Source organism: Taudactylus pleione, unplaced genomic scaffold (genome assembly GCF_031769625.1).
Source record: "Taudactylus pleione unplaced genomic scaffold, aTauple2 ptg000083l, whole genome shotgun sequence".
In the NCBI taxonomy this organism is placed as follows: Eukaryota; Metazoa; Chordata; class Amphibia; order Anura; family Myobatrachidae; genus Taudactylus; species Taudactylus pleione.
In genome coordinates this window covers 637,501-652,388 of record NW_028284485.1, presented here as the reverse complement: position 1 = coordinate 652,388, position 14,888 = coordinate 637,501, and the positions used below count along the sequence as shown (strand labels likewise).

General features: G+C 43.9%; 1 protein-coding gene across 2 annotated transcripts in view; it reads left to right on the top strand.

Annotated features, from left to right (window-relative positions):
* NRAP (nebulin related anchoring protein) overlaps positions 1-14,888 on the top strand; it is a 157,116-nt gene that overhangs the window by 63,187 nt on the left and 79,041 nt on the right. For both annotated transcript variants that reach the window (XM_088468250.1, XM_088468251.1), the window contains exons 12-15: positions 47-151; positions 1,719-1,826; positions 7,089-7,196; positions 8,954-9,052. In XM_088468250.1, coding sequence (XP_088324376.1) covers positions 47-151; positions 1,719-1,826; positions 7,089-7,196; positions 8,954-9,052 — 420 coding nt within the window. The remainder of the gene's footprint in view (positions 1-46; positions 152-1,718; positions 1,827-7,088; positions 7,197-8,953; positions 9,053-14,888) is intronic.

The following is a 14,888-nucleotide window of genomic DNA, read 5'->3' as shown; positions in this document are numbered from 1 at the left end:
TCGATGCTGCCTCCGTTACACAGTATATTATCCACCTGTCTTCTAGGTGGGATATAAGAAGGATCTGAAACACAGCAAAGGACACAGCATCAACTACTGCGACACCCCCCAGTTCCAGAACGTCAACAAGCTCTCCAAATACATGAGTGATGTGAGTACTGTAACCCCATAGCCTAACATCACCCCACGTAGGGAAATATAAATGTTTATTGCTGATAATCTCAGGGCTCCAGTCTCAGGGCTCCAGACAGCGGCTGATTTCCACCCTCCAATCATGTGTCTGTCTGGTATAAAACGTACTACACACAATGGACAGAAGAGCTTCCCTGCAGAGATTTATTCTATCTGGCATATTTACATTTGTTAATTAACATTAAATAATCCCCGGTGAGTCCGCCGGGGAGAATTACAGAGCTAAACCCTGTTAATTAACTGCTATAATTCTGGAACTGAAATTTAGAGCCAACGATATTTCCCAATTGTTGTTGCTCCAAAGCTGCTATAATTGTATTGTCGGATCTTTTGTGAAACAGGGAAAGTAATTCCAGATGGGTGCACGGCTCCGTGCCCTGCCATTTCTGGTGGGCAGCGGTAAATATATCCGGCCTTCGTTATCACGCAGACACGTGGTGTGGACCGGTAATTCTCTGACCTGTCCGATTTCCCGGGGCTTTTAATGGTTTTATCACCGAGACTCTGTAATATTATATCCTCTCCGGTGATTCAGCACCTGGACAGCACCAAAGTGAAATTGCGTTCTGTCATTGAAACGCCTGAGGGCCCTTAGGTAAAGAAAGATAGGCCAATAGACGGATGCCTTCTCCATCCTCAATAATCTCGCCACCCAAAATAATTAGATTTCCTTTATACGGCTCCGCCAAGTGTATGTAGCACCCTAGAGAGAAAATTACAAAAATACATAAAAACAACAGTTTTGAGGACTTCTTGTGCAGTAGCAAATAATCGCTCAATTGTGCAAACTTCACCATTGCGTTCACCCCCGATTGTGCTATGCCCCACATTACTCCCATAGCCCCACATTACTCCCATAGCCCCACATTACTCCCATAGCCCCACATTACACCCATAGCCCCACATTACACCCATAGCCCCACATTACTCCCATAGCTCCACATTACTCCCATAGCTCCACATTACTCCCATAGCCCCACATTACTCCCATAGCCCCACATTACTCCCATAGCATCCTTCATACTGATAAATGATTGTTCTATACATCTCCTGTACGGGATGCAGTTAGGGAAGGGTTAGGTTAGCGGAAGGGTTGGTTAGGATTAGGCACCACTGGGGGGAGGTTAGGTTTAGGGTGCGGGAAGGAGGGGTTTGGGTTAGGCACCACAGGGGTTAGGGTAGAGTTAGGCACCAACAGGGGGAGTTTAGGGGGGGAGAGGGGAGGGTTAGAGTTAGGGGGGGAGAACGGAGGGTTAGGGTACGTACCAGCCCCAGTCGGGATCCTGACGGATCGGGCTTCCAGCGTTGGTATTTAGTCTGCCGGCAATACTTCCGGCAGCATGACATACCAGTTCCCTCCTGTACACAGCAACAGGATACATTGTACGCCCATATAATTCCCTGACCACTATGTATGCCCATCTTAGTTACATTGTAGCTGTGTAATATGTATTTCTACACCTCTTAGACAGTGTAAGAGGCACGGTGCAGTACTGTATCTTGGTGCTTTTCTTCTCTTCCCGCAGCTGAAATACAAAGAAAAGTACCAGACGCAGATGAAAGGTCACTACGACGGGGTCGGCATAGACCGGCGCACGTTAAACGCCATGAAGGCCGGAACCCTAGCCAGCAACGTGAGTACAGGCCACACACGCGTAATAGTAGGATTTGTCACTTTCCTTTTCTTAATCCTAATTGAAACAAGTCACATAACAATGAGGTTGTTAATTGTTAAAACTGACCCGAGCAGCTGTATTATAGCAGGGCAACCTTACTAGTAATATACAGAGATGCGTTCATATTATTATACAAACAAACAAATATAAATCAACATGTATAAATAAATGTGGATAGATAGATATGAGATAGATAGATAGATAGATATGAGATATATAGATAGATATGAGATAGATAGATAGATATGAGATTGATAGATAGATAAATATGAGATAGATAAATATGAGATAGATAAATATGAGATAGATAGATAGATAGATATATAGATATTAGATAGATATGAGATATATAGATATTAGATAGATATGAGATAGATAGATATGAGATAGATAGATAGATAGATAGATATGAGATAGATAGATAGATATGAGATTGATAGATAGATAGATATGAGATAGATAGATAGATAGATAGATAGATAGCTATGATATAGATAGATAGATAGATAGATAGATAGATAGATAGATATGAGATAGATAGACAGATATGAGATAGACAGATGATAGATAGATAGATAGATATGAGATATATAGATATGAGATAGATAGATAGATATGAGATTGATAGATAGATAGATATGAGATAGAGAGATAGCTATGATATAGATAGATAAGAGATAGATAGATAGATAGATATGAGATAGATAGATATGATATAGATAGATAGATATGATATAGATAGATATGAGATAGATAGATAGATGAGATAGATCGAAGAGATATGAGATAGATATGAGATAGATAGATATGAGATTGATAGATAGATAGATAGATAGATATGAGATTGATAGATAGATAGATAGCAGAGCCGTAACTAGACTTTTTGGTGCCCTGTGCCAGAAAGAGCATTGGCGCCCTCCTCATTTTTCAAAGGGACATGATGCATCCAAAAAAGGGGAATTGCCTCATGGGGAAGGGCCAGGGAAGAGATAGGGGAGGCCAGGAGATGCTGGGGATGAAATAAGGGAAAGTTATTAGTGAGAATGATAATAAACAGAAATTTGACAGGCCCAAACAGCGCCCCTTGACCTGTGCTGCCCTGTGCGATGGCACTGGCCACACTACCCTAGCTACGGCCCTGATAGATAGATAGACATATAGATAGATATGAGATAGATAGATATGAGATAGATAGATAGATAGATATGAGATAGATATGATATAGATAGATATGAGAGATAGATAGATATGAGATATATTGATATTAGATATATATGAAATAGATAGATATGAGATAGAGAGATATGAGATTGATAGATAGATATGATATAGATAGCTAGATATGAGATAGATAGATATATATGATATAGATAGATATGAGATAGAGAGATATGAGAGATAGATAGATATGAGATATATTGATATTAGATATATATGAAATAGATAGATATGAGATAGAGAGATAGAGATATGAGATTGATAGATAGATATGATATAGATAGCTAGATATGAGATAGATAGATATATATGATATAGATAGATATGAGATAGAGAGATATGAGAGATAGATAGATATGAGATATATTGATATTAGATATATATGAAATAGATAGATATGAGATAGAGAGATAGAGAGATATGAGATTGATAGATAGATATGATATAGATAGCTAGATATGAGATAGATAGATATATATGATATAGATAGATATGAGATATATAGATATTAGATATATATGAAATAGATATGATATAGATAGATATGAGATAGGTAGATATTAGATAGATATGATATAGATAGATATGAGATAGATAGATAGATATGAGATGGATAGATAGATAGATAGATAGATATGAGATAGATAGAGATGAGATAGATAGATAGATAGATAGATATGAGAAATATATATGAGAGATAGATAGAGATGAGAGAGATAGATATGAGATAGATAGATATGAGAGATAGATATGAGAGATAGATAGATAGATATGAGATAGATAGATATGAGATATACATGAGATAGATAGATATATGAGAGATAGTTAGATATGAGATAGATAGATAGATATTGGATAGACAGATAGATAGATATGAAAGATAGATATGAGATAGATAGAGATGAGATAGATAGATATGAGAGATAGATAGATAGATAGATAGATATGAGAGAGATAGATAGATATGAGATAGATAGATAGATATGAGATAGATAGATATTGGATAGACAGATAGATATGAGAGATAGATATGAGATGGATAGAGATGAGATAGATAGATATGATATAGATAGATATGAGATAGATAGATAGATAGATATGAGATATATATGAGATAGATAGATAGATATGAGATATAGATAGATATTGGATAGACAGATATTAGACAGATAGATAGACACAGTGCCGGCTCCAGGGCTAATAGCGCCCTGTGCCGGCCGAGTGCCCTGCACGCCTCCGTGCGCAACCGTAATTGGGGGCGTGGCCTAATTTCCATAGGCCACGCCTCCTTATGTGACGTTATCTGAGGGCCTCCAAATAACGTCAGGCTGGGGGGAGCCTCACTAGCTGGGCTTCCCCGCGCTCTCTCGCGGCACTAAATGGATGCCGCAGGCATGCGCGCAGCATCCATTCAAACTGCAAGGTCCCAGCACCACCGCACAACTATGGTGGTGGGGGTCCCAGACCCCCCGATTTGATCAACCTTGGGCCACTTCAGCCCACTGGTGGAGCAGCGGGATTGTACTGAAATCGGGATGCTGGGGAAGGGTGCACCCTCTATGGGTGGCGCCCCTGTTCGACAGCTCAAGTCGAACAGCCCTAGAGCAGGCCCTGGATGGATAGATAGATAGATAGGTAGATATGAGATAGATAGATAGATATGAGATAGATAGATATTAGATAGATAGATAGATAGATATGAGATAGATAGATAGATAGATAGATAGATAGATATTAGATAATTTTTATTGGATACTATAATTTTTAAATGTGTGAATAAAAGTTATTTTTTATAAACATGATGCATTAGTAATACAAATATTCAAAGAACCAAGCCCCTTTTTTTCCCCCCCTTTTCTAATTTTCCTTCATTTTCCTATTCATCCAAGAGTGCACCCACAGATCTCACAACTTTTCTCCCCCACGTAACCAGTATTTAATTGGTGAGCAGGGTAGCACCTATTTCCTCAAGTCTCCTTACTAAGATTTATAATAAGAGCAATATATTTATGAAATTGGTGAATAATAACACCAGATGTATTTATCAGGAGGAAGGGTGAATAGGTTTAGGAAATGAAATAAATAATTAATAAGGATCAGTGCGGATTTCTTTGAAATTATTAAACCATAGATAGATAGATATTAGATAGATAGATAGATAGATAGATATTAGACAGATAGATGATAGATAGATAGGTAGATATGAGATAGATAGATAGAAGATATGAGATAGATAGATAGATATACGGTGTATACTGGGTGTGTATAAACGGTATATGTACGGTGTATAATGGGTTTGTATAAATGGTATATGTACTGTGTATAATGAGTATGTATAAATGGTATATGCATGGTGTATACTGTGTGTGTATAAATGGTATATGCATGGTGTATACTGAGTGTGTATAAATGGTATATACATGGTGTATAATGGGTGTGTATAAATGGTATATGCATGGTGTATACTGGGTGTGTATAAATGGTATATGCATGGTGTATACTGGGTATGTATAAATGGTATATGGGTGTGTATAAATGGTATATGCATGGTGTATACTGAGTGTGTATAAATGGTATATACATGGTGTATAATGGGTGTGTATAAATGGTATATGCATGGTGTATACTGGGTGTGTATAAATGGTATATGCATGGTGTATACTGGGTATGTATAAATGGTATATGGGTGTGTATAAATGGTATATGTACGGTGTATACTGGGTGTGTATAAATGGTATATGGATGGTGTATAATGGGTGTGTATAAATGGTATATGTACGGTGTATAATGGGTGTGTATAAATGGTATATGCATGGTGTATACTGGGTGTGTATAAATGGTATATGCATGGTGTATACTGGGTGTGTATAAATGGTATATGTATGGTGTATACTGGGTGTGTATAAATGGTATATGTACGGTGTATACTGGGTGTGTATAAATGGTATATGTACGGTGTATAATGGGTGTGTATAAATGGTATATGCATGGTGTATAATGGGTGTGTATAAATGGTATATGTACGGTGTATAATGGGTGTGTATAAATGGTATATGCATGGTGTATACTGGGTGTGTATAAATGGTATATGTATGGTGTATACTGGGTGTGTATAAATGGTATATGTACGGTGTATACTGGGTGTGTATAAATGGTATATGTACGGTGTATACTGGGTGTGTATAAATGGTATATGTACGGTGTATAATGGGTATGTATAAATGGTATATGCATGGTGTATAATGGGTGTGTATAAATGGTATATGTACGGTGTATAATGGGTGTGTATAAATGGTATATGTACGGTGTATAGTGAGTGTGTATAAATGGTATATGTACGGTGTATACTGGGTGTGTATAAATGGTATAGGTACGGTGTATACTGGGTGTGTATAAATGGTATATGCATGGTGTATACTGGGTGTGTATAAATGGTATATGTACGGTGTATACTGGGTGTGTATAAATGGTATATGCATGGTGTATACTGGGTATGTATAAATGGTATATGCATGGTGTATACTGGGTGTGTATAAATGGTATATGCATGGTGTATAATGGGTGTGTATAAATGGTATATGCATGGTGTATAATGGGTGTGTATAAATGGTATATGTACGGTGTATACTGGGTGTGTATAAATGGTATATGCATGGTGTATACTGGGTATGTATAAATGGTATATGCATGGTGTATACTGGGTGTGTATAAATGGTATATGTACGGTATATAATGGGTGTGTATAAAGGGTGAATGGAGGGTACAATATATGGTGGGAGTATAATGGGTATGTATAAAGGTTGTATGGAGGTTACAATATATGGTGGGTATATAATGGGTGTGTATGTATGGGGGGTACAATATATGGTGGGTGTATAATGGGTGTGTATAAAGGGTGTATGGAGAGTACAATATATGGTCGGGTGTGTATTAAGGGTGTGTTAGTGTAGAGAAGGTTATGTAAACAAATGTTATACTGAGAATATTCTGTGTGTGCTGCAGGTAACCTACAAGTCTGACAAACATGACAACACAGACGGGGAGTATTATTACCCAGCAACACTCGCTCCGTCCTACCAGACCACAAAGAAGCTGGTTCCATTGAAAGATGTAAGTTACACACCGTCCTTGGATGTAATACTGTCTCTTAGGCCATGAGATATGAGCATCAACTTTTAAAACATCAAGTCCAGGAGATTCCTGGGGAAAATAGCAGGTGGTGCTGGGGAAGGTAGGGGTAAGCCTGGGACGTCATAATCATGGCCCATGTATGATAATGTGGAGAGAGAGACAGAGAGAGAGGAGACTGCTGCTGCTCAGCAGTCACAACCTCCCTGGAGCACAGAGTGTATCAGGAAATTAATGATATGTAAGTGAGGACAAGGCTGCATATGTTAGGAGCAGGGTCCCCAGCAGCACAGAGTATATCAGGAGATGAGTTATGTCTCAGTGAGGACAGGGCTGCATGTGACAGGGGCAGTGACATGATGTGAGGAGGGGAATGGAGGCAGCAGGAAGCCACAGACTGAGAGTTATATAGTGGGAGGAGCAGGGTCCCCAGCAGCACAGAGTATATCAGGAGATGAGTGATGTGTCAGTGAGGACAGGGCTGCATGTGACAGGGGCAGTGACATGATGTGAGGAGGGGAATGGAGGCAGCAGGAAGCCACAGACTGAGAGTTATATAGTGGGAAGAGCAGGGTCCCCAGCAGCACAGAGTATATCAGGAGATGAGTGATGTGTTAGTGAGGACAGGGCTGCATGTGACAGGGGCAGTGACATGATGTGAGGAGGGGAATGGAGGCAGCAGGAAGCCACATACTGAGAGTTATATAGTGGGAGGAGCAGGGTCCCCAGCAGCACAGAGTATATCAGGAGATGAGTGATGTGTTAGTGAGGACAGGGCTGCATGTGACAGGGGCAGTGACATGATGTGAGGAGGGGAATACAGACAGCAGGAAGCCACATACTGAGAGTTATATAGTGGGAGGAGCAGGGTCCCCAGCAGCACAGAGTACATCAGGAGATGAGTGATGTGTCAGTGAGGACAGGGCTGCATGTGACAGGGGCAGTGACATGATGTGAGGAGGGGAATACAGACAGCAGGAAGCCACAGACTGAGAGTTATATAGTGGAAGGAGCAGGGTCCCCGCATGAAAGGGCCTGTGGTCTTGCAGCACTTCATCACTCTGGGGACGTGCCCAGCTTTCCCAGAGATGCCGGGCGGCCAAATGAAACTCTCCGTCACCGCCGGCTCCTCCGTGACCAAGAACCGGGATCTGCACAGTAACGTCACAGACAGCGCCCGGCTCCCAGTCGCTGAGGAGTAGTCGGCATTTTGGTGCCACCTTCTCGGTTGGTGACACCCAGTGCAGACCGCACCCCCTAGTGACACCACTGGTACAGGGTATATCATGGTAGTGATATTACTCACCTGACACATTAATGCAGGGAGATTGGGGAATCATTCACCTCTGTATGCATCCAACTTGTTTCAAGCAGTATACAATTATTAAGCGTTCAGTATCACTCCAATATTCTGTCCGAGCATGCTGATATTTGTAGTTCTACCAGCCACAGAGCAATTGAATGCCTAACAGTGAGGTTGCTATAATGGGAGCCTGATAACCTTTTACGGAAAGACCTCACAAAGCCGCTTAGTTCATTATCAGTTGACCTTTAAATCACAGCCAGATAGAACCCGGAACTGTATCAGCAGAGAACGAGCCCAGAATGAATTTTTGAGGCACTTTGGCAGCGAGAGTTCTTTCAGGAAATTTACATTTTAATTAGATTAGAAAGTAATAAAAGAGGCAATCTAATTCTCCTAATATAAATCCGTGTTCAAATGATTATTTCCCCTGCAGGTAAACTACCGCCAGAGTATTGACAAGGTGAAGTACAGCTCTGTAACCGATACTCCAGAGATCGTCCTGGCAAAGGTTAATGCCCAGCAGCTGAGTGATGTAAGTCTGAGCCCTGTAGTGCACTCGGCTGATAACAAGCGTCGCCGCTGTCTGCAAATCCCTTGGTTCTGTGCGCATTACTGATAACGCCGGCTCTCAGGAAACAAATCACCATCGTGTTTAATTGCAGCATAATGTACAATGACGGGCGTCTGCCACAGCCCCCCTCACACGTGTTCGGTAGTGCACGTTGTGTGTTTCTATACACATGCTAAGTGAGAACTTGTACATAATAAATCATTGCATTGGATAATACCACCAATACCATGGATAATGGCATTTAAAGGCCCACTTAATTGTCATTATCCAAGGACCAGGGGTATTCAACGTGTGGCCCTCCAGCTGTTTTGGAACGACACATCCCAGCATATCCTGCCACAGTTTTAGCATGCCCTAATAGCAAAACGGTTCCAGGGCATGCTGGAATATGTAGTTATACAGCAGCTGGAGAGTCGCATGTTGAATATTCCTGTCCGATACATTAATTCCTGTGTACGCCGATTATTAACAAATTTATGGAGCTTGTCTGACAAATCTCTCGATTCTTTCTGCCAGATTATTGTACCTTTACAGACTTGGCCAAGTAATGGATAATATCACACCTTACCCCTAATGTAGAGATGTGCGCAGAACCCCATGTTTTGGTTCTAAGGGGTCTATTCATTATCATTTAATTTCTACATAAGCAGGTGAAAATAAACTTTTTGTAGAAATTAAGAAATCACAGATATCTCCTGCTTACCTTCCTCCCCGTAATGGCCGCTGTCCCCATACACTATTATCACAGATATCTCCTGCTTACCTTTCTCTCCCGGAATGGCCGCTGTCCCCATACACTATTATCACAGACATCTCCTGCTTACCTTCCTCTCCCGGAATGGCCCGCTGTCTCCATACACTAGTTTCACAGATATCTCCTGCTTACCTTCCTCTCCCGGAATGGCCCGCTGTCCCCATACACTGGTATCACAGATATCTCCTGCTTACCTTCCTCTCCCTGAATGGCCCGCTGTCCCCATACACTAGTATTACAGATATCTCCTGCTTACCTTTCTCTCCCAAAGTGGCCTGCTGTCCCCATACACTAGTATCACAGATATCTCCTGCTTACCTTCCTCTCCTGGAATGGCCGCTGTCCCCATACACTAGTATCAAAGATATCTCCTGCTTACCTTCCTCTTCCAGAATGGCCGCTGTCCCCATACACTAGTATTACAGATATCTCCTGCTTACTTTTCTCTCCCAAAGTGGCCCGCTGTCCCCATACACTAGTATTACAGATATCTCCTGCTTACTTTTCTCTCCCAAAGTGGCCCGCTGTCCCCATACACTAGTATCACAGATATCTCCTGCTTACCTTTCTCTCCCGGAATGGCCTGCTGTCCCCATACACTAGTATCACAGATATCTCCTGCTTACCTTTCTCTCGCAGAGTGGCCCGCTGTCCCCATACACTAGTATCACAGATATCTCCTGCTTACATTTCTCTCCCGGAATGGCCCGCTGTCCCCATACACTAGTATCACAGACATCTCCTGCTTACCTTTCTCTCGCAGAACGGTCTGCTGTCCCCATACACTAGTATCACAGATAGCTCCTGCTTACTTTTCTCTCCCGGAATGGCCCGCTGTCCCCATACACTAGTATTACAGATGTCTCCTGCTTACCTTTCTCTCGCAGAATGGCCCGCTGTCCCTATACACTAGTATCACAGATATCTCCTGCTTACCTTCCTCTCCCGGAATGGCCCGCTGTCCCCATACACTGGTATCACAGACATCTCCTGCTTACCTTTCTCTCGCAGAACGGCCCGCTGTCCCCATACACTAGTATCACAGATATCTCCTGCTTACCTTCCTCTCCCGGAATGGCCCGCTGTCTCTATACACTAGTATCACAGTTATCTCCTACTTACCTTCCTCTCACGGAATGGCCCGCTGTCCCCATACACTAGTATCACAGACATCTCCTACTTCCCTTTCTCTCTCGGAATGGCCCGCTGTCCCCATACATTAGTATCACAGATATCTCCTGCTTACCTTTCTCTCCCGGAATGGCCCGCTGTCCCCATACACTAGTATCACAGATATCTCCTACTTACCTTTCTCTCTCGGAATGGCCCGCTGTCCCCATACACTAGTATCACAGATATCTCCTGCTTACCTTTCTCTCCAGGAATGGCCCGCTGTCCCCATACACTAGTATCACAGATATCTCCTGCTTACCTTTCTCTCCCGGAATGGCCCGCTGTCCCCATACACTAGTATCACAGATATCTCCTGCTTACCTTTCTCTCCCGGAATGGCCCGCTGTCCCCATACATTAGTATCACAGATATAGCCTGCTTACCTTTCTCTCCCGGAATGGCCCGCTGCCCCCATACACTAGTATCACAGATATCTCCTGCTTACCTTTCTCTCCCGGAATGGCCCGCTGTCCCCATACACTAGTATCACAGATATCTCCTGCTTACCTTCCTCTCCCGGAATGGCCCGCTGTCCCCATACACTAGTATCACAGATATCTCCTGCTTACCTTTCTCTCCCGGAATGGCCTGCTGTCCCCATACACTAGAATCACAGATATCTCCTGCTTACCTTTCTCTCGCAGAGTGGCCCGCTGTCCCTATACACTAGTATCACAGATATTTCCTGCTTACCTTCCTCTGCCGGAATGGCCCGCTGTCCCCATACACTAGTATCACAGATATCTCCTGCTTACATTTCTCTCCCGGAATGGCCCGCTGTCCCCATACACTAGTATCACAGACATCTCCTGCTTACCTTTCTCTCGCAGAACGGCCTGCTGTCCCCATACACTAGTATCACAGATAGCTCCTACTTACTTTTCTCTGGCAGAATGGCCCGCTGTCCCCATACACTAGTATCACAGATATCTCCTGCTTACCTTCCTCTCCTGGAATGTCCCGCTGTCCCCATACACTAGTATCACAGATATCTCCTGCTTACCTTTCTCTCCCAAAGTGGCCTGCTGTCCCCATACACTAGTATCACAGATATCTCCTGCTTACCTTCCTCTCCTGGAATGGCCGCTGTTTTTATACACTAGTATCAAAGATATCTCCTGCTTACCTTCCTCTTCCGGAATGGCCGCTGTCCCCATTCACTAGTATTACAGATATCTCCTGCTTACTTTTCTCTCCCAAAGTGGCCCGCTGTTCCCATACACTAGTATCACAGATATCTCCTGCTTACCTTCCTCTCCCGGAATGGCCTGCTGTTCCCATACACTAGTATCACAGATATCTCCTGCTTACCTTCCTCTCCTGGAATGGCCCGCTGTCCCCATACATTAGTATCTCAGATATCTCCTGCTTACCTTTCTCTCCCAAAGTGGCCCGCTGTCCCCATACATTAGTATCTCAGATATCTCCTGCTTACCTTTCTCTCCCAAAGTGGCCCGCTGTCCCCATACACTAGTATCACAGATATCTCCTGCTTACCTTTCTCTCCCGGAATGGCCGCTGTCCCCATACACTAGAATCACAGATATCTCCTGCTTACCTTTCTCTCGCAGAGTGGCCCGCTGTCCCTATACACTAGTATCACAGATATTTCCTGCTTACCTTCCTCTGCCGGAATGGCCCGCTGTCCCCATACACTAGTATCACAGATATCTCCTGCTTACATTTCTCTCCCGGAATGGCCCGCTGTCCCCATACACTAGTATCACAGATAGCTCCTGCTTACTTTTCTCTCCCGGAATGGCCCGCTGTCCCCATACACTAGTATCACAGATATCTCCTGCTTACCTTTCTCTCGCAGAATGGCCCGCTGTCCCTATTCCCTAGTATCACAGATATCTCCTGCTTACCTTCCTCTCCCGGAATGGCCCGCTGTCCCCATACACTAGTAACACAGATATCTCCTGCTTACCTTTCTCTCCCGGAATGGCCCGCTGTCCCCATACATTAGTATCACAGATATATCCTGCTTACCTTTCTCTCCCGGAATGGCCCGCTGTCCCCATACACTAGTTTCACAGATATATCCTGCTTACCTTTCTCTCCCGGAATGGCCCGCTGTCCCCATACACTAGTATCACAGATATCTCCTGCTTACCTTTCTCTCCCGGAATGGCCCGCTGTCCCCATACACTAGTATCACAGATATCTCCTGCTTACCTTCCTCTCCCGGAATGGCCCGCTGTCCCCATACACTAGTATCACAGATATCTTCTGCTTACCTTTCTCTCCCGGAATGGCCCGCTGTCCCCATACACTAGTATCACAGATATCTCCTGCTTACCTTTCTCTCCCGGAATGGCCCGCTGTCCCCATACACTAGTATCACAGATAGCTCCTGCTTACCCTTCTCTCCCTGAATGGCCCGCTGTCCCCATACACTAGTATCTCATATATCTCCTGCTTACCTTCCTCTCCCGGAATGGGCGCTGTCCCCTTACACTAGTATCACAGATATCTCCTGCTTACCTTTCTCTCCCGGAATGGCCCGCTGTCCCCATACACTAGTATCACATATATCTCCTGCTTACTTTTCTCTCCCGGAATGGCCCGCTGTCCCCATACACTAGTATCACAGATATCTCCTGCTTACCTTCCTCTCCAGGAATGGCCGCTTTCCCCATACATTAGTATCACAGATATCTCCTGCTTACCTTTCTCTCCCGGAATGGCCCGCTGTCCCCATACACTAGTATCACAGATATCTTCTGCTTACCTTTCTCTCCCGGAATGGCCCGCTGTCCCCATACACTAGTATCACAGATATCTCCCGCTTACCTTTCTCTCCCGGAATGGCCCGCTGTCCCCATACCCTAGTATCACAGATATCTCCTGCTTACCTTTCTCTCCCGGAATGGCCCGCTGTCCCCATACACTAGTATCACAGATATCTCCTGCTTACCTTCCTCTCCCGGAATGGCCCGCTGTCCCCATACACTAGTATCACAGATATCTCCTGCTTACCTTCCACTCCCGGAATGGCCCGCTGTCCCCATACACTAGTATCACAGATATCTCCTGCTTACCTTTCTCTGGTGGAATGGCCCGCTGTCCCCATACACTAGTATCTCAGATATCTCATTCTTACCTTCCTCTCCCGGAATGGCCCGCTGTCCCCATACACTAGTATCACAGATATCTCCTGCTTATCTTTCTCTCCCGGAATGGCCCGCTGTCCCCATACACTAGTATCACAGATATCTCCTGCTTACCTTCCTCTCCCGGAATGGCCCGCTGTCCCCATACACTAGTATCAGAGATAACTCCTTCTTACCTTTCTCTCCCGGAATGGCCCGCTGTCCCCATACACTAGTATCACAGATATCTCCTGCTTACCTTCTTCTCCCGGAATGGCCCGCTGTCCCCATACACTAGTATCACAGATATCTCCTGTTTACCTTCCACTCCCGGAATGGCCCGCTGTCCCCATACACTAGTATCACAGATATCTCCTGCTTACCTTTCTCTGGTGGAATGGCCCGCTGTCCCCATACACTAGTATCACAGATATCTCCTTCTTACCTTCCTCTCCCGGAATGGCCCGCTGTCCCCATAAACTAGTATCACAGATATCTCCTGCTTACCTTTCTCTCCCGGAATGGCCCGCTGTCCCCATACTCTAGTATCACAGATATCTCCTGCTTACCTTCCTCTCCCGGAATGGCCCGCTGTCCCCATACACTAGTATCAGAGATAACTCCTGCTTACCTTTCTCTCCCGGAATGGCCCGCTGTCCCCATACACTAGTATCACAGATATCTCCTGCTTACCTTCTTCTCCCGGAATGGCCCGCTGTCCCCATACACTAGTATCACAGATATCTTCCGCTTACCTTTCTCTCCCGGAATGGCC